This window comes from Emys orbicularis, chromosome 5, assembly GCF_028017835.1.
Source record: "Emys orbicularis isolate rEmyOrb1 chromosome 5, rEmyOrb1.hap1, whole genome shotgun sequence".
NCBI lineage: Eukaryota > Metazoa > Chordata > Testudines > Emydidae > Emys > Emys orbicularis.
The window spans coordinates 127,466,586-127,491,795 of record NC_088687.1 but is presented as its reverse complement, the minus strand read 5'-3'; the positions used below and the strand labels follow the sequence as shown (position 1 = coordinate 127,491,795).

At 48.6% G+C, this 25,210-nt stretch overlaps 1 protein-coding gene across 1 annotated transcript; it reads left to right on the top strand.

Moving 5' to 3' along the window:
- Positions 1 to 8,023: 8,023 nt before the first annotated feature.
- NICOL1 (NELL2 interacting cell ontogeny regulator 1) lies at positions 8,024 to 24,547 on the top strand. Its single transcript, XM_065404634.1, has 4 exons — positions 8,024 to 8,107; positions 11,054 to 11,198; positions 14,472 to 14,560; positions 24,476 to 24,547. The coding sequence occupies exons 1-4, from the start codon at positions 8,024 to 8,026 to the stop codon at positions 24,545 to 24,547; spliced, it is 390 nt and encodes a 129-aa protein (XP_065260706.1).
- Positions 24,548 to 25,210: the final 663 nt, after the last annotated feature.

Genomic DNA, 25,210 nt, shown 5'->3' with positions numbered 1-25,210 from the left:
CTGGTGAAATTGACAGCTGGCTGAGTGAGCACATACTAACCTTAGGGACCACTTCTATATCTGCCATATAGTAATGTTTCCACCCTGCCCCTTATGCACCTCCCATGATTCTCCTCCTGCCCCACAAGAAGTCAGGTCTCTGAGGAGGCTGAGATTCTTGACACCTCTGAATGACAGCCTACAGGCAGCTCAGCTACACTCACTGCCACCACAGGCACGCATACACTGCAGGTGAGCTCCAGATTTTGGTAGGGTGTCAAGGCCAGAGTGGGGAATGAAAGGGATCAAGGTGGGAGACAAAGGACTAAGAGTGAATGTGTGAGAGAGAATGAAAACGTGTGGCAGAGGGAGAGAGAAAATTAGGAAGACAAGAGGAAAGGAGCAGAGGTAAAGCAAAAAAAAGACAGAGGTACAGAAGAGGCACCCTTTTCTTTTCCCATCTTTCTTAGCTTCCTAGAACCTGCAGGGCTGGAACCTGGGGGGTTCTGGGCTGCTGATGCCTCCATATCACCATAGAAGGCTTAGGCTGGGTTCTTATGGGAGGACCCTGCGAGGCTGGGCTTGGCAGGAAGTACCACCCAGCAGGAACTGAGTGGCAGCCTCTCACAGCCCCCTGATTGGCCAATACCAGTACTTAAACCAGGAAGCCGTGATGGGAAGCTGTATGAGCAACAACTCAGACTACCTGCCCATTTTTGCTCCAGACCCCTGTTTGCAATCGACCCTGGTTTGTTCTTGACTTCACTCTTAGATTGCTGTCTGTAACCCCCTGGTGCCCAACCCTGACCTCCTGCCTGCCTGCCTCCTGGCACCTGACTCTTGGTTCACCCTCTGGCCTCCTGGTGCCTGACTCCTGTTCCAACCACTAGGTCTGACTGCCCATGTCCTGGTCATGACACAGCTGACAAACCCTCCTGTGCACATCTCAGCCCCCCTAAAAAGTGTCTGTAAATTCTTTCACTGGAACAAGTGTCCTGGCTTTTCACCTTGAAAATCTGTCTGTCCTCTAAATGACCTGCTTTTATTTTGAAACATAAATCCTGTCTCAAGCTATTAAACTATTGTAAGTATCTGTGCAACTCTGGCTCAGGCAACTTTGAGTTTCTGAGGGATCGTTCTGATGTTTTGGTGTGCAGACTCACCCATCAGACTGCCGGGCTTAAGGCTTTTGGACAGTTCTGGGTTCCAGTGATAACAGTGCAAATCCTGAGAATTTTTCTTGGTTCACTGAAGTTTAAGTGTCTAAAAACAGTATTCTGCAGAAATCACAGTAATAGGGCAATGCACAGCACGACAATGGGGTGGAGTGCATCTCCTGCAGTCTGCTCTTGATAACAAAATGTTTTCTAGAATGATGAAGGTGTAGCCTGTATCATTTCAGCAACACTTTGTAGCTTATTTGTCAGGTTTTAATCATCAAAGTCAGAATGATTATTGTTTCTCTGAGAATTGCATACCAGCCTCCATAGTTTTTGAGTGGGCCTGGAAAACAATATTTTGCTGTCTAACCTCTAAAGACCCCATCCACTACAAATATATTACTATGCACAGGGCTGGCCTGAAGGCTTTGGGATAAAGGTTAATGGGATGATTCTTTGGCCTGTACCCCAAACTCAGCATGCCCTTCACTTCTCTACCCCTCCTTGCTTATCTGGTCTTGTCTCCTGCCATCTCTGCCCTGCAGTTATGCCAGCTCCAGCCTCCCCTTTTGTCTATTTCTCTCACAACCACTCCTGACTGGTAGAACGCCCTCTGCAAGCTGTAAAGCAACTCCCTTCTCCTTCAAATCCCTCTGCAAGACCCAGCTTTACCATGATGCTCACATAAAATGAATTTACTGTACTAACAGTGGCTTATCGGCCAATTGGGGTAGATGATTAAAGAAAAAAGTTTATTGTATGTTTTGTTCCTCACCCTCTACATTTGGCTTGTTGCTTGTCTAAGACTGTAAACTCTTTATCTATTTTAGGGTTTCATACTGCTGCCCATAGAATCTGAGCGCCTTCCACATAAAATTAATAGTTTAGTTCCTAGGAGGCTTCATGGGATCTCTAGCTCTTCTCCCTTTTGCAGGGTCAAAACTCTGTAGGATAAGTTTTTTGTGGAGGGCAGGGGTGGGCAAACTACAGCCCGCAGGCCGGATCCAGACCCTCAGGGCTTTGGATCCGGCCCACGGCTTTGGATCCGGCCCCTTCCTGCACCCCGCACCCCCTCCTGCACCCCGCACTCCCTCACGCACCCCAACCCCCTGCCCTGGCCCTGCATACAATTTCCCCACCCAGATGGGGCCCTCAGCCCAAAAAGTTTGCCCACCCCTGTGCTAGGGGCTTGGGAATCTTCTTCTTTCGTATGGCTTTTTTAGGTAGCAACAATTACAAATTTATATGTAAGTTTGATAGCCAGCACATTCACCAGCTCACTGCTGCAGCAATGTCCTTCAGGCCCCCGACAAAGGAACAAAGGGGACATTCAGATATGCAGGGCCGGCTCCAGGGTTTTTGTCGCCCCAAGCAGCCAAAAAAAAAAAAAAAAAAAAGCCGCGATCGGGATCGGCGGCAGCTCTACCGCCGCCGCTTCATTCTTCGGCAGCAATTCGGCGGCAGGTCCTTCCCTCCGAGAGGGAGTGAGGGACCTGCCGCCGAAGAGCCGGACGTGCCGCCCCCTTCCATGTGCCGCCCCAAGCACCAGCTTGCTACGCTGGTGCCTGGATCCGGCCCTGCAGATATGATGTGCTCTATCGTTTGTGCCTAGTGACCACAGTCGCATACAGGTGTTTGCCTCATTTTCCATTTAAAGAGGGTTTGTCCACATCTTCCATGAGATGTCCTGATGCGATTCAATCTGCACCAGTCTTTCTGACATAAATCAAAACCTGGGGGCTTGGGAATAAAAGGGGGTGTTAGTATAATGAGCGTTACTTATGGTGAGAGGCTCTCTAAAAGAGAAGACTTTGCGACACTTCCTAAAGACTGTCAAATTCTGCATTTGCCTGATCTCCTCTGGAAGTTTGTTCCCTGGTTGGATCCCCTCAACCGCGAATGCTCTATCCTCAGCTCTCATGCACTTTGCCCTAGGCTTTGTCGTCTCCATTGCTCCAGAGGAGTGTAGCTATCACAATGTGTCATCGATCAAAATTCGGTCTTATGCAGCTGGGGCTTGACCTGTTACTTGCTTTGAAAATTAGGACTGGGAGCCTGTGGAGGAACTTAAGCACAGATCTGATGGGCTCATGGCAGCCCAAGCCATGGAGTAGATAGGCAGCCGCATTCAGTACCAGTTGTAGCCTGTGTATCGTCTCCACATTTTAGGTGAGTTACAGTAAAGTGTAATGAGTTACAGTAATCCAGCCTGGAGAAGACAAATGCCTGGATCACTGTGGCCAGGTCCTCACCCAGGAGGAAGGGACAAAGTTTCCCATGAAGCTGAAGGTGAAATAAAGCATTTTTGAAAACTCATGCTACCTGGTCATCCAAGCTTGGTGAGGAGTCAACTTTTAGAGCAGAGATTGCATGTCACTGTTTGTTTGGACAGTGCCTAGCACAGTCTGGATGATTTCATAATGCCAATAAGAAACATGTCCATGTGTGATTTGGAGGTGAGGGAGTTCTTAAGTCACAGCCCACCATGGGATCTTGCTGCGGGAGAAGTGGAGCCTGGTGATGGGGTCTATGCATATTTTCCAAAAGTAAGAAAAGTTTTACAAGGGACAGTTGTCCAAATAAGCTGAGGCTGTGGAGGCTGCTGTTGTCAGCTGAGTTTTAGGACTTGTATCATGTATCATGCAGGTGAGTATGTGTCACAGGTCTTCCTTCGCTCCCAATCTGCAGAGGAAATGAGTCTCTAACAGTCCTGGTTCGACAGCCTTTGAGTCTTCAGCTCCAGCAGTAGCAGCTCATGCTTTTAGCTGTGGTTCAGGCCCTGGTGTGTTGGCCAAGATGGTGGCCATCACAATAGCACTTCACAAGCATTAACTGCTTAATTGCCATAATCCCTCTGTGAGCTAAGTAAATATCATTATCCCTCTCTCCGCTGTGGAAGGGATAGGGAATCACATAGAGGTCAAGGACAATGTATTCCAATTTGAGTGTATAAATCTAGGTACTTAAATCCGTACTTAGGTCCCCAAAAGGAAAGTGACTTGCTGCCAGAGGTGTAGAGTACCTGCAGTTCCCTTTGAAGTCAATGAGATCTGCAGGCATTCAGCATCTCTGGCTTTGGGTGTCTAACTTTAGGCAGACTTGTTAGGAAAAAAAATTGGCCTTTGTGAGTCCGCATTGGATGTGAGCCCATTCTTAATATGGTACTTGAACCCAGGACATTTCAGGCCTCGAATGGTTCCAGATGAGCTGTACTCTCCGTGACACTGAATGCGGAAACCAGAGCGCCTGTGTCACTAACAGGAGAATCATTTCTAAAATTATTAATGAGAAACACCTTGAGGAAAGGTTTTGGTTATTTAAGTGCTGTCCAGCCAAGTTGGGCCTGTTCTGTGAATAAGCAGAGGGCTTCGTTTCTCGGTCTGGTTACTCTGATGCTTCTCCTGAGCATTAAACTGGGGAGGGGGAGATTAGATGTTTGCTTCACGAGGAGTTCAAATATCAATCTCTAGGACAATGTAATGACCATTAAGCCGTTTGATATTATTATTCAGTATTTGTGAATCAGTAGCACCTGAAGTCCCAGTCAGTGCTCAGGGCCTCATTGTGCTGTGTGTGATCCGGTCCCAAGTGAAAATTTAGTCTCTGCCCTAGAGCGTTCACACTCTGGGATTACGACATGGGGTCGGAATGCAGAGAAGGGTGTGGAAGGGTGAGATACCTGTGTGCCGAGCCTATTTGCGTAAAAATCAGTAGTTCCAGTCAGCCATTTCCCCAGCCACTTCCAGAGAACAGTATTTTGGAGTCGTCCTGGCAGAGGAAAACGTTAGAGCAGGGGTCGGCAACCTTTCAGAAGTGGTGTGCCGAGTCTTCATTTATTCACTCTAATTTAAGGTTTTGCGTGCCGGTAATACATTTTACCGTTTTTAGAAGGTCTCTCTCTATAAGTCTATAAACTATTGTTGTATGTAAAGTAAACAAGTTTTGTAAAATGTTTAAGAAGCTTCATTTAAAATTAAATTAAAATGCAGATCTTATCAGTTTAGTGCAGTGGTTCTTAACCTGGGGTGCACGCACCCCCTGGGGCAGGGCCGGTGCAAGGATATTTTGCTCCCTAGGCGAAACTTCCACCTCCGCCCCCCTTGCACATGGGTTCATTGAGGGGCAAATCCCAACGAGCCTTTATAGACCCCAGGGGCCAGCTGTGCCCAGGGGCTGTTCCCCAAACCAGGTTCCCCCCTCCCTGCCCCCTGAACTCCCCTTGAGGGTGCACAGCGCCCCCGCGAGACCTCCCCACCCCACCTGGTGGCCCCCGCCCCGAGTCCACTCACTGGCTTTGCCGGGCTTGGGCCGCTGCAGCAGCTTGGCAGGGAGAAGCCGCCTTCCGGAGGCACCGGAGAGCCTAGGGTTACCATATTTCAACAATCAAAAGAGAGGACGGGGGGGAGAGCCCCGCCCCCATCCACTCCCTCCCACTTCTCACCTCCTGACTGCCCCCCTCAAAACCCCCAACCCCCCCCCGCTCCTTGTCCCCTGACTGCCCCCTCCTGGGATCCCTGCCCCTAACTCCCCCCCCAGAACCCCACCCCCTACCTAAGCCTCCCTGTTCCTTGTCCCCTGACTGCCCCCTCCTGAGACCCCCCCACCCTAACTTCCCCCCTAGGACCCTACCCCCTACCTGCCCCCTGACTGCCCCAACCCTTATCCACCCCCCCCCACCCCCAGACAGATCCCCAGGACTTCCACGCCCCATCCAACCACTCCCTGCCCTCTGACAGGATCCCCAGAATGCCCGACCCTTCCAACCCTCCCCCTGCTCCTTGACTACCCCCCAGGACTCCCCTTACCATGCCCATGCCAGTCAGACGCTGGCTCCACGTGGAGGCAAAACACGCTGCAGGGCTGCCGCACGCACAGCCCCTCCCCCGCAGAGTGCTGAGGGCAGCGGTGGCCGCTCACACTTCCAGGAGCCGAGAACCCGAGCGCGGTGAGGGGGGAGCCGGGGGGCGCGCCTGCTCAGGTTGCAGCCCGGTGCCCCCCCCGGGGGGCTCTTGCAGTGGACGCATGCGGGCGGTGGTCCCCGTGAGCCCCCCGGCTCCCATCTCACCGTGCTCGGGCTCTGCGGCTCCCGGGAGTGTGAGCCGCCGCCACAGGCTCAGGGCCCCGCGCCCCGGCGGCTCACACTTCTGGGAGCCGCAGAGCCCGAGCGCAGTGAGGGGGGAGCCGGGGGGGTGTGCCTGCCGCCGGTCTGGGGTCCCGGCCACTGGCCCTGCTCAGCCTCCTGCCAGCCTGGGCTGAGCGGGGCCAGTGGCCGGGACCCTGGCTGGCAGCCGCGTGCCAGGCAAAATCAGCTCACATGCCGCCTTTGGCACGCGTGCCGTAGGTTGCCAACCCATGCATTAGAGGGATTTGATGAGAAGACATAGTGGTAGCTTTACAAGGAGAATTTCCCTTGCCATCGACGCCCTACGTTATTATCTGTTGGGGAATAACTTCAGGATGATCACAGACCATGCCCCCCTAAGGTGGATACATAGTATGAAGGACACAAACCCCCGGATTCTGTGCTGGTACCTCTCCCTCCAACCATACGACTTCCGCATATTTCATCGCCCGGGTAAGGCACATGCTAACGCGGATTTCTTTTCCAGACAGGGGGAGGAGGGGGCGGACCAACCCAGGGGATCCCTCTTAAGGGGGAGGGTGTGTGACGGGGCAGCCCCGCACCGCACTAGCCCCAGCAGCGTCATACCAGTAGCTCTGACGGAGGAAGTCCTGCCCCGTTTGTACTGGGCATGCTCCAAGTGCTCGGGGAGTATAAAAGGAGGGAATTCAGCTCAGTCTGGGCTGGCGGCCGCAGGGGAAGGACCTACCTGGGAAGCTCCTGCGGAGGACCAGCCACCACCCTTGAACTCGCTGGGATCTGAAGCTTCCCGTGGCCGGCATGAAGCCCTGCTGCGGGAGGAGCCCGAGGAGGCAACGGACCCGGAGACCCGCGGAGAACCTGGAGATTCATGGGAGATTCCAACTCTCAAGACGGTAGGAAGCTACTTGCCCCCGGTAAACCTCAGCGTGTTTCGATAGGATCTCCCCGCTGAGCCAGTGTCAAGGCCCTATGGTGCTGTAACTAGGGCAATTCTATGGACTACCGCCACTGGGCCGTGCCGCCCTGTAACCAGGGGCGATTCTATGGACTCTGGCCCTTAGGCCGTGCCGCCCTGTAACCAGGGGCGATTCTATGGACTCTGGCCCTTAGGCCGTGCCGCCCTGTAACCAGGGGCGATTCTATGGACTCTGGCCCTTAGGCCGTGCCGCCCTGTAACCAGGGGCGATTCTATGGAGTCTGGCCGCTAGGCCGTGCTACCTTGCAACGAGGGGTGTGAACCCTCACACCATCCTTTTGAAACAGGGACTGTCAAACATGCTGCATCGTGTGGATGTCTCATGATGGGGCAAATGTGCACAAAGGGCAAAGATGAAATCCAGGAAACTTAATTTTACTTCTGAAAAAAGAGTTTAATCCACAACTTTCTATCACCATGATACATTCCGCAAGTATATGTTCTAAATCGAGCAATGCACCACCATGTATGGCTCCAGGGCTATGAGAGGGGAGCAGAGGTGCTGGCTCTGGGGCAGGGAGGCAGGGATAAAGTTCTTACTCTGATACGTTCAGTGCCTCCAGTCTTGCTAATTCTTGGGTGATTACAGACCCTTTAACTGGCCGTGCTAGACAAACCCTCTTGAGTGGGGAGGTGTAGCTAATCTTAACAACTTTAAACAGAAACTTCCCACATAAGACTGAGCCATAGCCTGTTCCTCTTTAAATCGTGCCTTTGTACTGCACTGCTCTGCACTGTTGCTATGGGAGATGCTTCACCATAGTAATAACCTCTTTCAGGGAAGATTAAAAAGAAGCAGTGCACATGCTCAGAGATGCTTTTTCTTGTTCTGTTGGCAGTTTGCAGCGGCCATGTCAAAGAGACCATCACAAAGACAAGAGAAATCAGGTACTAATATATATATTTAATTTGTGGGATGGGGTGACTTTTGTTTCATAAAACTCCAAACAGGCCATGCTCAGATTTTTATCGGCTGTCGGTTGCAAAGGCAGAGGCAGACAACACTTGAAAGCATGTTGTGATTATGCTATTTCTGTTCAAAAACCTAATAGTCACTTAGATGTGGTGTGAGACAACTGATGCCCCAAGGGAATGTTTCTTTTACAGAGGGGCTCATTAAAAAGCTGAGCTGGGGCTGGGACTGAACATGTCTCAGGTGCCCTGAAAAAGTTTAGCTGAGCATCTGCTTCATTTGCCTCACTGGTGCTGAAGCTTCAGCATGAGATTATATAGGGTTACCATATTTAACAAATAACAAAAGAGGACCCTCCACGGGGCCCTGGCCCCGCCCATTTCCCACCCCCAGCCCCGCCCCAACTCCGCCCCTTCCCTGCCCCAACTCCGCCCCCTCCTCCCTCCCACTCCCAGCCACGCGAAAAGGGCTGCCCGAGCGCTACTGGCTTCACGGTTTGCCAGGCAGCCCCCAGACCCTGCGCCCCCGGCTGGCGCTTCCCCAGCGCAGCTGGAGCCCGGGAGGGGAAGCGCCCAGCCGGGGGCGCAGGGTCTGGAGGCTGCCCGGCAAACCGTGAAGCCGGTAGCGCTCGGGCTTCGGGCAGCCCCCATGCCTCCGGACCCTGCGCCCCCGGCCGGGCACTTCCCCTCCCGGGCTCTGGCGGCGCAGGGTCCGGAGGCATGGGGGCTGCCCGAAGCCCGTAGCGCTTGGCTCTTAAACAGAGCCGAAGAGTCAGGGGAGGAGCAGAGCCGCCGCGGCCGGAGGCTCTGCTCCTTCCCTGACTCTTCGGCTCTGTTTAAGAGCCGAGCTGCCCGAGCGCTACCGGCTTCGGGCAGCCCCCATGCCTCTGGACCCTGCGCCGCCGGAGCCCGGGAGGGGAAGTGCCCGGCCGGCAGCTGGGGTCTGGAGGCAAGGGGGCTGCCTGAAGCCCATAGCGCTCGGGCAGCTCGGCTCTTAAACAGAGCGGAAGAGTCAGGGGAGGAGCAGAGCAGCCGCGGGAGGGGAAGTGCCCGGCCGGCATTTTTCCCGGACATGTTCGGCTTTTTGGCAATTCCCCCCAGACAGGGGTTTGATTACCAAAAAGCCGGACATGTCCGGGAAAAACCGGACGTATGGTAACCCTAGATTATAGGAATTAGCTTCTTGTTCATGATGCTCCTGTGCAGCTATAGGCACTTTAGATGTAAATGGCACTATCCTAATTTGCGGTTTCAGGAGGACACTCTGCTTTTGCTGTATCTCATTGCAAGGACTAGGATTTGACTGGACTTGTTTTCACTTGGATCACTACTGATAAAAAAAAAACCCACCACTTTTTTGTGTGCTGTTAATGCTCTTACTAAAGTTTACTTTGTTAGTAAAGATAATGAAGACAGGCAAAGGGAATCAATAAATGCACACAGTGTCTCAGTTCTTTTGTTGAAAGAATTACAGAAGGAACCCATTTTTTCCCTAAAACTGGCCTCCTGAGTTTGTGGCTGCAAAATGTGCAAGTCTGTCCACTGTAAACTTACACTACAACCAGGGATTTGTGCATGGAGCACAGATGATTGCACATAACAGTACTCCTTTGCTGGCCCAGCTGCCAATTTGCATATGCAGCAGGTGTTCATGCAAAATTTGCAGATTCATCTCAGTTGCCAGGGTTTGCAAATGTGGCCCTGCAGTTGTCTAAACAGCAGGTTTATTCCCTTATGTTTCTCTTGCAATATGAGGAAAACCACCTCTTCTGACTGGGAAATGTAGACTATACTGCATAATGCTGTATTCCAGCATCACATTCCGAGCACAAGGATGCAACATTTTTGCTCAGTGTTAATATTTAAAAATTAGAAAAAGAACAGACAACTCATCCTCTTGCCTTCCTGTGCTCTGCTAATGAGAATCTGCACTCTCTGCATATGGAATTTATTTTAGTCTTGTTACTGCTTAGAACTGAGTAAGTTTTTCTCTTTGTCTGTGTTTGAATGTACAGCAACTGGTCCCAGTATACAATGCTCCATCTTGAGCTAAGCAACTTACCTACTTGGGTCAAGATGAAACACTGCATACGAGAGCTGATAGTGTTCACAGGCTTCATCTTTGTATTCAGATGAGGTAGCCTTGGGTCAGGCTGTCCAACACTTCCGACCATGCTTTCGCCATCTCTGGTGTACAGGAACAAATGGATGACAATAAGTAAAGGTCTGAAAACCAAGCAGGGATCAGAGGAGAGACAAGGGGGAATAATTCATTTCAAGAAACAAACTGCTGGCTTTGTTTTAGTTGTGACCAGTGACTATGCCTATGGTTCTATGGGTTGGGGTTTAAGAAAAGCCTCTTCTTCTGCATAAAGAAAGCTGTGTGACACCAGCTTTTGTGATTTGTTTAGTTGCAAAATAATTATAAAATTAGTTTTAGTTTTGCAGGTATATGTGAAAAGATGGTACCTTAAAAATGCGAGGGAGAGAGCACTTTTCATCTCTAGGTTCAAATGCAGGTCAGCTTGGTAGCAGAGCTGCACAAATTCCCAGGGGTTAGCAATGACCCAACCATTGCTGGTTTGGGTTGGTGTTAAAATAGGACAAGTATCAGCATCACAAAGCTGGCACCATCGTTACCCATCTCAGCAGAGAGGCCAAAGAGTGACTGAGCCATGGCAACTGAATTTCCATCTCATTCCTACAAGAAGTCCCTCTAGGCCAGGTTTGAGGCACATGGGTGGAGTGGGGTGAAGAATGTTGCTCTGCCACTGTCCATGCTGTACCTGTTCCGTAGCTAAAGAGAGGAATTTAATCTTCAGGACAGTCAGTCTTGTAATAATCATGAACATTACAGACAAAAAGGGTTTATTTTACATAACTTAATGTTTCTCACTAACTTGTTTATTGCCCCTAATAAAGGAGGAAGCGCCAATTAGCAGGATGCTGACACCTTGCCTCCTAAGAAGAGTGGTCTTCCTGGTTCCTTTAATTTTTGTAGTTGTGCTGCTCACCATGGAGCCCATTAAAGCCGACCAAGAAGCAGGAACAACAATCCCAGCTGAAAGTATGTACTGCCCTGTATATGGTTATCTCATAACTATACATGAGTGTAACACAGATTTAATGCTGCAGCATTTACAGGTGTTTAAAGATCATCTTAATTCAACCAGTCCTGGAAACTTCATGTTTTCATTGCACTAGAGAAAATCTTCATAAGATACTGTGTACCCCCTTCCTCAGTCCCACAGTGGCTTCTGGATCACATTCGTCCTCCCCATTCACTCATCCAGGGCACCTCACTGCTCTGCACCGTCCTGCACTTCTTCAGTCCTATCCCTACCCTGCTTACATGCTGTACTCTGCCAGAGTGGCACACCTTGACGCTCCATTCCCCACCCCCTACATTTGGAGCGTCCTCTCCGGTCCTGTGTTCCATGCAATTATAGTCTCCACCTTTATATGGATCCTCAAGGATCACTTCTTTCCGCCAACAATGCCCTCACTGCTGCCTTCATGCCGGGCATTATCCCCCAACCTAATATAGTAAAAATTTTCTTAAATTAAAAAAACGAATGAACAGGATACCGAAATAATAATAAGCACATCTCATAATCTTTCATGATCATAATCTCCATCCTCCCATTCCCCTCTCTTTGTGTATAGACATCCGTTGAGCTGTGATGAGTCTAGTTCACGTTATAAATTACTTGGAACAAGGACCTGTCATTTTATTTGTCTGGAAAGTGCCATCCTCACCTATGGTTCTATGTATATAATTAATAATAATAACAAAATTAGACTAAGAAATATACTAGAACGGGGGTGGGCAAACTACGGCCCGCGGGCTGGATCCGGCCCCTCAGGGGTTTGGATCCGACCCATGGTGCTGCCGGCACCACGTCCCTGCGGCCCCCGGGTAGGGGGGCACAGGGCTCCGTGCGTTGCCCTTGCCTCCAGGCACCGCCCACCGCAGCTCCCATTGGCTGGGAACGGGGAACCGCGGCCAATGGGAGCTTTGGGGGAGGTACCTGGAGGCGCGGCAAAGGCAGCACACGCAGAGCCCTTCATCCCCCCTCCCCCAGGGGCTGCAGCGCTTCCTAGAGCCACGCGGGGCCGGGGACAGGGCAGGTGTGCAGGGAGCCTGCCCTGGCCCTGGGGCGCGCCGCTGCCACCCTGAAGCCGCTTGAGGTTAGCGGGGCCGGAGCCCGAACCCCTCCTGTACCCCACCCCGCAACTCCCTGCCTGCACCTCGCACCCCTCCTGCACCCAACTCCCTGCCCTGAGCCCCCTGCTGCACCCTGCACCCCTGCTGCACCCCAACCCCCTGCCCTGAGCCCCCTCCCGCAATCCGCACCCCTCCTGCACCCCTGCCCTGAGCCCCTTCCTGCACACCGCACCCCCTCCCACACCCCGCACTCCTTCCCGCACCCCAACCCCGGCCCTGCATACTATTTCCTCACCCAGATGTGGCCCTCGGCCCAAAACGTTTGCCCACCCCTGTACTAGAACATTCAGAGATTAGCTCTTTAAATATATTTTTATACATTTCTCCTTTTATTCAGCTACAGCTGAATAATTTGGAGTGTTTCTTTTCTCAGGCAGGCAGACTTTTAAAGGACTCTGAAAATTCATCTTTCCTTATTAGCAGGCAGACTTCATGTTGTAGGATCCCGCTCCAGTTTATCAAAAGTGTGTGGAAATCAGTCAGTGTTTGCACAACAGGCTGAAGGTCATTGCAGCCTCACGCTAGTTCTTTCCTTGTCTCTGCTCAACTTCAGAGTGCTGACTGGCCCCAAGTCCTGAACGTCTCATTTGAGCAAATCTCCCAGTGAAGTAATCAAAGATGCATAGAAGTTAAGAGGCAAGTGAGAGCATATGGAATGCCAATAATAGTTGATTTTAGAGCATATTAGTATCATTGCTTTATCTGTCCTGTCTCTGAATTGCTAATGTGACCTGCAGCTTGGATTACTTAGACCAGAGAACACAAACCTTAAAAATGCTGCAATTAGTCCAGCAGGCAGCAGCCCACATTCTCAGCGACCCCAGCCACTAGGAGCACCTCGGTACACTGCTCACTACAATGGCTCCCCGTGCAATAATGCGTCAAATTCAAAGTCTCAGGTCTTCACATTGACCCAAACTCTGTGTGATGATGATCTCAGATGCATTCCATTAAACTGTCCATTTCAAGCTTATGACAGCTGGAAACAGGACTTTCTTGGGAACAGGTCCAAGGCTTTGGAGGTCTGAGGTTTGTAACCTATCATTTAAATCAGCTTCTGTACCAAATGACTGGAGGACAGCTAATATGATGCCAATTTTTAAAAAGGGCTCCAGAGGTGATCCCAGCAATTACAGGCCGGTAAGCCTGACTTCAGTACTGGGCAAACTGCTTGAAACTATAGTAAAGAACAGAATTGTCAGACACATAGATGAACATCATTTGTTGGGGGAAAGTCAATATGGTTTTTGTAAAGGGAAATCATGCCTCACCATCTACTAGAATTATTTGAAGGGGTCAACAAGCATGTGGACAAGGGGGATCCAGTGGATATAGTGTACTTAGATTTTCAGAAAGACTTTAGCAAGGTCCCCCACCAAAGGCTCTTAAGCAAAGTAAGCAGTCATGGGATAAGAGGGAACGTCCTCTCATGGATCAGTAACTGGTTAAAAGATAGGAAATAAATACAGACTAACACGGCTACCACTCTGAAACCTTTCAGAGTAAAGGGGAAGCAGAAAACTCACTACTTCAATTTAGCAATCCCACAGCAACTAAAATAGTAACAAAGAAGAGAGGAAGGAAAGGGAGACATGGCAATAGTTTGTACAGCACCTAGCACAACGGGGTCCTGATCTCTGACTGGCTCTGCCAGGAATTACCTCCATACAAATAGTAACTAATTAATAAGAGGAAGAAAAGGAAAGAACAGGGGGAAAGAGGAAAAATAATCTTAAATAAATAAATAACTTACTAAAACATAGTCCAAACTGCCTCAGGCAGAAGTGAGAAGAAAATTAGACGTCCTAACTTTATTTTTTATTATGAATTCTTTTTGAGGAACTCAGATACTAGGATCATAGGCATGGTAAAAAAACATGAATGCATAGATTGATTTGCTTCCTGGACTTTCACTTGCACTACTCTTAAATCACAGCATTCGTTCTCTGCTTTTCTAAGCTAGCTACCCAATACTGGTAGTGGATGTTCCTCTTGCTGCCTTGCTTGTTGTCTCTCTTGGAAGGGCCTGATTCAGTAAAAAGTCATAATCATTCCCTTTGATTACTATTTCATGCCATTTAGGAATGTCTCTCTACTAAAACTCTTCCCTAGGTCGCCCCTGCGTTGACTGCCATGCATTTGAATTCATGCAGAGGGCCTTGCAGGATTTAAAGAAGACTGCGTATAATCTAGACACACGGGTAAGGAGGCATTGGACTTTTTTGTGATATGACAAAGTTGTTTTGCTTAGAAGTGGGTAAAATTGATAGATTTTTTTTGTTTGGGCAATATCAATCTGCTGTACACAGCTGTTCTCGAGGGATGGTGTAGGGCAATATCTGTTCATTGCTCAGGATAATAGCATGAGTTACCTAGCTCCCTCTTATTCAATGTATAAGACCACTGAAAGGATTAGTGAGGAGCTGTGGTCTGCGCAGCTTTCAGTATTTTGATGACATCCCGCTCCATCCCTATCTCTATCTCACCCAACTCAGTCAGTGCTACCAGCCCATGGTCCAGTAGCTGGTTGGGGTTGGGGCAGGGATGAGAGCTAGTTGGCTGAAGCTCATTCTGGATAAGACTGAAGTGATGCTGGTAGGCTGGGGGAAAATTATCAAAAAATATTCCAAGGATCGTACCTTCCCCTCTTATTGAGAGTGTGTGTCTACCTGTTGTCACTAGAGCTTGCAATCTGTGGATACTGTTGTCTCCAACTACTGTTAAACAGTAGCAGTGTCTAGGAAGGGGTTTTTTAGTCTTTGCGTAGCTAGGATGTTGAAAGTGTTTCTTTCAGATGCAAACCTTACTACTGTGAGTTATACGTTTTTCACCTTGATATTGCACTATTGAAATTCACTCCACTTAGGGCTGCACCTTAAGCAACCTGGAAGCTTCTTCAAGTCCTATCTTAAACTGTAGTGCAGTGTTGCTATCTGCTGGTAAATACCTGCCATGTTCCTCCCTAGAGGTGGCTGCTTTTCAGTGGTAGGTGAAATGATTCCTGTGTTGTGCAATTTAAATACTGTGGGATGAAAGACACTATGTAAATATAAGATATTTAAATGACCTAAACCCAGTGAATATGCATGGTTTATCGTCTAGCAGACATAAAATACCCCACTGTTGCATATGCAACATCAAAATGAACATAGACCATAGTAAGATCTTCATTTTCTGTGTTTTTCATTCATGCAAATTTTTCAAAAGAAGCTTCTAAAAATTTGATCATTATATTGTCTGACATCTGATTTATATAAGCAAATGTATTTTACAGGTTTGGAAACACAAAAGCACATTGGCATTTTTAGAGATTGGTCTGAGGATCCTTTGAAAGTTGAGCCATAATGTTTACAGAAAAAGGCAGCTGCAGGGCTGAAGATACCCTGAAGATTTTACTATGGAAAAATGTGTTTCAGCGGGGCCAAATTGATGCACAGCAGATGTATTTATTAAGCAGGTTTGTTTATAAGAATACAAGTCAAATGTACGTCAGACTCCTCCATGAATAAATTTGCTTAATGAATACATCTGCTGAGCATCACTAAACCTAAAACTATATATTCATGCCATGCTGAAATGTACCAGTACATCTTTTCTTCTGTTAGAAGTATAGTTGAACCTCTTCAGCAAGCAGAGCACTCAGCATCAGTTGATTATTCCCTGATACTCAGATTTCTGAAAGAGGAATAAAAAGTAGATCTGACCTGCCCAACTGGTTTCAAACTCCGGTTTTTTGCAGTGATTTCTCAGGACTGCTTCAAAAACCTCCATAGTGAATAAAGATTCTCAGCAGTTTCCCTGATGGGTTCTACACTGTCATGGCGACAGATACTACAGCAAAGAAAAAGTGAGGCTGAATAAAAGAGAGAGAGAGAGACTGCAGAGAAGACTGAATTCTTGAGCCCCTCAGGTCTCTAAATTCACTTGATGTTGGGGGGGATGTATTCTTTCCCTATTTTAAAAAGAATAAAGTTACTTGAAGCTATATTTACCTGAATGGCAGAGAAAAAATTAGGAGGGAGGGGAAGGGGATCAGCTGAGATGAATGCCAAGGACATGTACTGTATATACTCATTCATAAGCTGAATTTTTTTAGTAAAAAAAGGGACACACCAGAGAAGGGGGTCGGCTTATGAACGGGTATAGAGAGGGAGAGGTAGGACCCAGCCCCTCCCCTCAACAGAGGGAGCAAGGAGAGGCAGCACAACCAGCAGAGCCAGAAGGGAAGAGGTGGGGCCAGAGTCTCTCCGCTTCTGGCCACGCTGCTCTCCCCCCAGCCTCCGAAGCAGCTGCAGCTCCGGGGCTTGCAGGCTGCAGGCGCGCTGCCCGGCCCCAGCTCCCGGAGCAGGCTGAGGCCACGTCACTCGGCCCTGCCTGCCGGAGCATGTTGCAGCCACGCTGCTCGGCCCTGCCTGCCAGAGCACGCTGCGGCTGCGCCACCTGATCTGGCCCGCCAGAGCACGCTGCGGCCGCGCCGCCTGGTCTGGCCCTCCGAAGCAGGCTGCAGCCATGCCGCCCAGCCTGCTGGAGCAGCTCCAGCCAGGCCAGAGACATCCTCCCCTGGCCCGTCTCAGCTAAGGTGGGAAGGGATGGGATGGGGAGAGTGTGGGGATCCTGGGCTAGGGGTGGGGTCATGTGGGGGGTAGTCACGGGGTTACTCCCCTGACCCCCAGCTTCTCCCCCCCCAAAAAAATTTCCCCACCGGTTGCTGTCCTGGCCCGTCAGGGTAAGCAGCTGGTGTGCTGGGACACTTTGTTTACTTAGGTTTACCTCTGTGTCTGCAGACGCTCGAGGTAAACAAACCATCTTGGCCAACCAGCGGCTTATCCTGATGGCCCGGGAGCCAAAGTTTGCCGACCCCTGAAGTATAGGGTTGGCTTATGAATGGGTCATAAAAAAATTCCATTTTTACTTGTCCATCTTGGGGAGGTCAGCTTATAAACTAACTGGCTTATGATTGAGTATGTACAGTATTTCCCAATTGTAGGTATGACAGCTGAGTTTGAGAACATCACTTTGTGAGATATTCTTACAAAACCAGACCCTCTGTCTTTCTCCATCTAAGGGCAGGTCTACACTAACCCCCCAATTCGAACTAAGGTACGCAACTTCAGCTACGTGAATAACGTAGCTGAAGTTCGAAGTACCTTAGTTCGAACTTACCTCGGTCCACACGCGGCAGGCAGGCTCCCCCGTCGACTCCGCGGTACTCCTCTTGCCAAGCAGGAGTACCGCAGTCGACGGCGAGCACTTCCGGGTTCGACTTATCGCGTCCAGACAAGACGCGATAAGTCAAACCCAGAAGTTCGATCGCTCGCCGCCGAACTACTGGGTAAGTGTAGACCTACCCTTAATTTAGGAGTCTGTTTAAATCCAAATGACTGAATCCTTGAATGTGTCTGGACTAGGAATGTCCACTAGGAATTCTCTCTATATGTTCTCAAAAAACATTAAAGCATTTAACTGGATGGCTCAGAAGATTGCTAATGGGTTATGGAGCTTTTCAACTCTCTGCTCACTAGTTCACTCTAGCTTGAGTTAGTGCTTACCAAAAGTTTCAATGTGATAGTTTACACATCAATATGTCTGGTTGTCTTAGTATATTATGTATATTTGGCAGACTATGTATAATGTGCTTGGTTGTCTTAATCTAGTTCCTATTGCTGCCATGCCATCCCATAAACCATTGATACCCTTACTGATATTGTGATGTCCTACTCAGGACACCCAGAACTGTGAGCCACTGTGCTACCCCTCTGCCTTAGCAAGAGTGAGAGCTTTGCTGCTGCTATGCTGTGTGTCAGCTCCCTGACACACCAGCCTGTTTGCCTTGCCAGCAAACTCTTCAAAACTCTACCTATTTATACCTTGCTTTGCAGGTAATGATCAGGGAACCCCAGTCTCCCTGCAGTGTCTAGTCCCTCTTGCTGGATGCTCGCAGAAATTATTCGGTTCCCTGCCTCCAAAAAAACAGAGACACATCAGTCTGTTAGGTGAGCTGAAGACTCACACTTCACTTTAATATGCAACACTGAGATGGTTTTGTAATAAAACAAGAATAAATTTGTTTAACAAAGAACAGAGATTTAGGTGATACTAAGCAAGAGAAAAAGAGACAGCAGTGGTTACAAATAAAACAAAATAAAACCGTCTTTCTAGAGACTAAAATTTAAGATTAGCAAATTATAATCTTTGCCTAAGCAGTTTTCATATTCACAAGTAGTTATTAATGGTTCCCAATCCTGCTGGAAAGGTATAACAAGTGGGTTTCCGCAGGGGTCTGTTTTGGGACTGGCTCTGTTCAATATCTTCATCAACGACTTAGACATTGGCATAGAAAGTACACTTATTAAGTTTGCAGATGATACCAAACTGGGAGGGATTTCAAGTGCTTTGGAGGACAGGGTCATAATTCAAAATGATCTAGACAAATTAGAGAAATGGTCTGAGGTAAATAGGATGAAGTTTAACAAAGACAAATGCAAAGTGCTCCACTTAGGAAGGAACAATCAGTTTCACACATACAGAATGGGAAGAGACTGTCTAGGAAGGAGTACGGCAGAAAGGGATCTAGGGGTTATAGTGGACCATAAGCTAAATGTGAGTCAACAGTGTGATGCTGTTGCAAAAAAACCAAACATGATTCTGGGCTGCATTAACAGGTGTGTTGTGAGCAAGACACGAGAAGTCATTCTTCCGCTCTACTCTGCGCTGGTTAGGCCTCAACTGGAGTATTGTGTCCAGTTCTGGGCACCGCATTTCAAGAAAGATGTGGAGAAATTGGAGAGGGTCCAGAGAAGAGCAACAAGAATGATTAAAGGTCTAGATAACATGACCTATGAAGTAAGGCTGAAAGAATTGGGTTTGTTTAGTTTGGAAAAGAGAAGACTGAGAGGGGACATGATAGCAGTTTTCAGGTATCTAAAAGGGTGTCATAAGGAGGAGGGAGAAAACTTGTTCATCTTAGCTTCTAAGGATAGAACAAGAAGCAATGGGCTTAAACTGCAGCAAGGGAGGTTTAGGTTGGACATTAGGAAAAAGTTCCTAACTGTCAGGATGGTTAAACACTGGAATAAACTGCCTAGGGAGGTTGTGGAATCTCCATCTCGGGAGATATTTAAGAGTAGGTTAGATAAATGTCTATCAGGGATGGTCTAGACAGTATTTGGTCCTGTCTGCAATGCAGTCCAAGAACTTATTGGATGGTCTGTGCCCCGCTGTGTTATTTTCCCAACTTATATCTGGATAGTTGAAGTCCCCCATCACCACCAAATCTTGGGCTTGGGATGATTTTGTTAGTTGTATAAAAAAAGACTCATCCACCTCTTCCACCTGGTTAGGTGACCTGTAGTAGACTCCTAGCATGACATCACCCTTGTTTTTTACCCCTTTATTTATTAGCACTTCCAGTTCTTCCTGCTTATTACCCATACTTCTCGCATTCGTATATAGGCATCTAAGATACTGATTTGATCTTGCCTCCCAGTTTTGCCCTGACCTTCCTTTCTCTCTGCCATTATGGCCCACGCTCCCTCCTATTTCCGACCCATCTCCCAGGTCTCCATGTTCCCCTTACCTTACCTGTGGGCTTTGCTCACCTGTCGCCGTCGAACCTAGTTTAAAGCCCTCCTCACTAGGTTAGTCAGTCTGTGTCCAAATATGGAACAGCTTGCTTCCATGTGAGGAGAGATTAAAAAGACTGGGCCTGTTCATCTTAGAAAAAAGATGATTAAGGGGGGATATGATAGAGGTCTATAAAATCATGAGTGGTATGGAGAAAGTGAATAGGCAAGGGTTATTTACCCCTTCACATAACACAAGAACTAGGGGTCACCAAATGAAATTAATAGGCAGTGGGTTTAAAATAAACAAAAGGAAGAACTTCTTCACACACCACGTAGTCAACCTATGGAACTTGTTGCCAGGGGATGTTGTGAAGGCCAGAAGTATACCTGGGTTCAAAAACAAATTAGATAAGTTCATAGAGGATAGGTCCATCAATTCCTACTAACCAGGATGGTCAGGGATGCAACCCATGCTCTGGGTGTCCTTAACCCTCTGACTGCCAGAAGTTGGGACTGGATGATAAGGGATGGATCACTCCATGTTCTGTTCATTGCCTCTGAAGCATCTGGCACTTGCCACAGTCAGAAGACAGGATACTGGGCTAAATGGACCATTGGTTTGACCTAGTATGGCCATTTTCATGTTCTTATGACATTTTCTGATGAAATCCCATTTCATTTAAGAATTCCTGCTTAGCTCTTCTCATAACCTTCTGTTGTAGGGTGGGATTTTCAAAAGCTCCTCAGGGAACTAGATGCCCAACTTCCATTGAAAGGAGTTGAGCTCCCATCTCCTTTAGCTGCTTTTTAAAACCCTTAATCTAAAGTTCTCCACAGGAGAAAATATTGTGAGAATGGACCATACTCTTTTATTACTAGCTGAACTTGACGGATGCTTTGCAATGAACTTGGCATTGATGGCTATGTTTATCTGTGTAAATACTGGCAAAACAGATATTCACTTGTTCAGAATTCTAATGGGTGTTTTTTAAAGCTAGCCATGAGATGTTGGACGTGTTATCATTATTCTAAAAAGTTAAGAGGTCCGAGACCGTGCATATTTAGGATAAATGAACCAAAAACCAGGTTCCAGACAACCATGAACATTTGGCTGGGTTCAGAATCTGAACCTGGATCCAGATCCAAAGTTTGTAGTGTGTTCTTCTCTCTACAATGGGCCTAACCAAAACCTCAGCTCTGAATAGCCCTAAATTTTGATGGACTCAAAATCCAGGTCTTAATTTAGCAGCTGGGACCCATCTCTAATTTTTAGGTGTAATTTTAGGGATATTTTAATTTTGTGTGTAAACAGTTTTATGATCATGCTCAAGTAACAGCTACCAAAACCTCTATTTGTTCTTTATTAATTTCTACACTATTCATGGTAAATTAGTTTATGCAAAGCATATCAAATTAGATATGCTCATGCAAATAAAAATAAAACATTAGCCATGACTGAGTTTGTAAATTTTCACTAGAAATATAAAAGTTGGTAAGCAGCCTTGAGACTTAGCTCAGAAACCATTGGAAAGCTGTCGGGTTATCATATTCAAGCCTTTATGAATAATGTGAAGGTGATATTTAAAAGGTAGATGATTGAGTGCTTTTAAGTGATTAGCAAAAGTCTGATTAGACTTTCCCACTCAGAGTAACTGAAGGGCTCAATATTAGTGATTCCCTGAATTAGATACGATACAATTGTATTTTAATGGTTTAACAACAGGCAAAAGATTAATATAGGAGAAGATGTTTATTGCTTAGAGAAGAGGGTAGGCGCTCTGGACACTTTGGTTCTAATCCTAGCTCTCCTGCCGCCTCCTGGGTGCTTCCCCCAAGCATCCCTGCCTGCCCTGGGCAGCGGGCGGCTTCCCCCTGCAGCTCCACACTGTGCTTCCTTGCCGTCCGCTGCCGGCTACAAGGGAGCGGCGCCGGGGGCAGGCTGAGGCGATTGCTGCGCCTGAGGAGGGCAGGGGAGGAGGCACATGGCAGCCCTCCCCCCCCCCCAGCAGGTGACTCCGAGTTGACTCCGGGGGGCTTATCCTGGCTGGATCTCCCTGAGTGTTGTGCCAGGGGGCCCCTCCCTCCCCCCGAGCTCGCTGCTGCCGGCAGGGAGAGGGCTGGGGGGAGTCCTCCTCTCTGGTCCCCCCGCCCCAGCCCAGCCTGCCTGCTGCACCCCAAACTCCTCATCCCCGGCCCAGACCCTACACCCCCTCCCGCACCCCTACCCTCTGTCCCAGCCCAGAGCCTGCACCCAAACCCCCTCCCAGAGCCCGCAGCCAGCACCCCAAATCCCCTCCCACACCCTCTCCTGCACCCCAACTCCCTGTCCCAGCCCAGAGCCCACACCCAGCACTCAAACTCCCTTCCAGAGCCCGCACCCCTCCCGCACCCAAACTTCCTCCGAGATCCTGCACCCCAAACTCCCTCCCAGAGCCCGCACCCCCTCCTGCACCCCAACCCCCTGCCCCAGCTCAGAGCCTGCACCCAGCGCCCAAACCCCCTCCCAGAGCCTGCACCCCCTCCTGCACCCCAACCTCCTGTCCCAGCCCAGAGCCTGCACCCAGCACCCAAACTCTGACCCAGAGCCCACATCCCTCCCGCACCCAAACTCCCTCCCAGAGCCTTAGGCAGGTGGGGGGGGGCGGGACTTGGACCCATTCTGGGCACCACCAAAAATTATACAAACCTGCTGCCCCTCGTAACATGGGAAATTCACTGAAGTCAATGAAAATCCTCCCAAATTTAGCCACCTTAGAAGCCTTTGAAAATCACAATTCACACATGCTCACTCCTTTTATTTTAACAGCTAAAATCTCCAAAGATTCTGTCCTTGCGGCGCATGCTCCATCCCTTTCTGGCAGTGCCTGTGATGCTGGGACGAGGTGAATGGGGGAGAGGGATAGCTCAGTGGTTTGAGCATTGGTCTGCTAAACCCAGGGTTGTGAGTTCAATCCTTGAGGGGACCACTTAGGGATCTGGGGCAAAATCAATACTTGGTCCTGTTAGTGAAGGCAGGGGGCTGGACTTGATGACCTTTCAAGGTCCCTTCCAGTTCTAGGAGATAGGATATCTCCATTAATTTAATTTAAAAAAAAAATAAAGCCAGGACTGGGAACCAGAGGCAGGGGAGAGGAGGACTGGAACAGGGAGAGGGCAAGGAGACTGGGGCTTTGGAGAGTCTGTCACTGGCTACGCAAGGAGACTGGAATTGGGAGCCAGGGTGAAAGGGGAGGGGAGAGACAGATAGGAGGAGGAGCCAGGAGGGGAGAACTTAGAATGGTTGTACAAGGAGACTGGAGCCAAGGAGTTGGGGTGTGGGGAGAGGGAAACTGGGACTGGCTGGGCAAGGAGAGTGGGACTGGATGTGGGGAGGAGGAGAGACTGGGAGTTGGGGAGTCTGGGATTGGGAGTTTAGGACTTGCTGGGCAAGGAGACAGGACTGGGATGAGAAGCCTGAGGAGTGGAAACTGTGACTGGAAGAAGGAGCCAGGGGTGGGGAAAGAGACTAGACAGGGATAGGGCAGAAGGACACTTGGGAGGAATGGGCAGAAAAATCTGTGCCCACTAGAGTAGTGATTCTCAAACTTTAGTAACCCAAGGACCCCCATTTTGATTTAAAATTTTGCCAAACCTCCCTGCTCAGCCCCAGGCCCCACCCCCACTCCACCCTTTCCCCCAAGGCCCCACCCCCGCTCCACCCCTGCCCCTCCTCTCCCCTGCCTATTTCGGCCCCCTCCTCCTCCCCCCCCAGAGCACCTCCTGCACACCGGGGAACAGCTGGTCCCTGGCATGCAGGAGTTGAGGGTGGGAGGGGGAGGAGTTGATCAGCGGGGCTCGCGGAGCCCCTGGAGTACCCTCGCGGACCCCCAGGGGTCTGTGGACCCCAGTTTGAGAAACTCTGCAGAGCATACTCCGCTCCAGGGCCTGGAATGGTCACCAGAAATGGTCACTGAAAATTCAGTTATTTGCCCAGCTCTACTCCTGATTCTTTTCATTGTCTGTTTCCCCTCTGAAATAAACGCAAAATTCTGATTTTAAAGTCCTCCCATATGCTGCATCTTGGATACATAAAATATTTCACCATCCCCAAATCCATCACTTCTGTTAAATAATATTTATACAAAAACACTGTCTTGTCCCCATACACTTCCCCTGAACCTGCTATGACACTCAGAGCACTACATTAAATGGGGTCATTATAAATACAAATTCTTTTTAAAATGCACAATAATTATTTAAAATCTCTCGTGTACATTAGTCTTTTTAATGTGAAACTAAATAAATAAAACCTAGAGTGTACCAGGTTCCTATATTTTTCAGATCATCACAGGAAGTGTTGCCATACTATTATGCAAATTTAATAGCCAAAGGCTTAATTACCATCTATAACTAAACAATATGTCTGGTTATTATTCTCAAGCCTCATCATGTAGAACCAAACTGATATCTCTTGTGACAAAAATAAAACAGACTTTTCTTTAGGAGCTAATTAGTTTTAGAATTCTGACGCTCATTTTTTGATGTTGTTTTTTCTTTCCCCCTTCCTTGCAGACAGAAACACTGCTTCTTCAAGTGGAAAAGAGAACTCTGTGTGACTGTGTAACTGCAGACACGCTGAACTGAATGCTGGAGAACAGCCAAAAAGTGTCACCGGTTCAGCTGTTTTTTAAAATGCTGCTGTATGTAATACGGACAGCTGTGTGGAGTACATATTGCAAGCACGTAAGCCCCAGTGTAGTGAGGAAAGCAGGCGGGGAGTTTCTGTATGAGATGGTGGGGTGGGGTGGGGTGGTCTGTCTTATGCTTGTTTTCTCCAGTATGAAGGTGCAACTATTGTGGCTTGACTGATTGATCATATCAAGACAGAGCATTGCATGCTGGAATCTGTAGTCTCTGCAGGCTCTATCTCCATATTAAAGGTAATGGTAGCTGCAATCCATTCTGTTTATTTATAATGTAAATTTGGACCAGATTCAGCCAGTTTGTAACTCTGTGGATTTCAATGGTGCTACACCTGCTTATATCTGGACTGAATTTGGCCCTAAACAGGACTCCTGGGTCTCCTGGGAAGCTGTCTACTTGATTGGAGAAAATATAGGTATCCCTGAATTAAATCATACACTGTCACTACCTACTTAGTGCTCCCACTGTGTGCCAGCACGTGTAGAAATAGCTATTGTTTTAACAATCTAAATGCATGTTCTGTACAAAGGGAAAAGGAGAATAAAACTACTAGAAAAACAGGTAACCCCACACCCAAATGTACCTTGTTTCCTTTTGAATGAG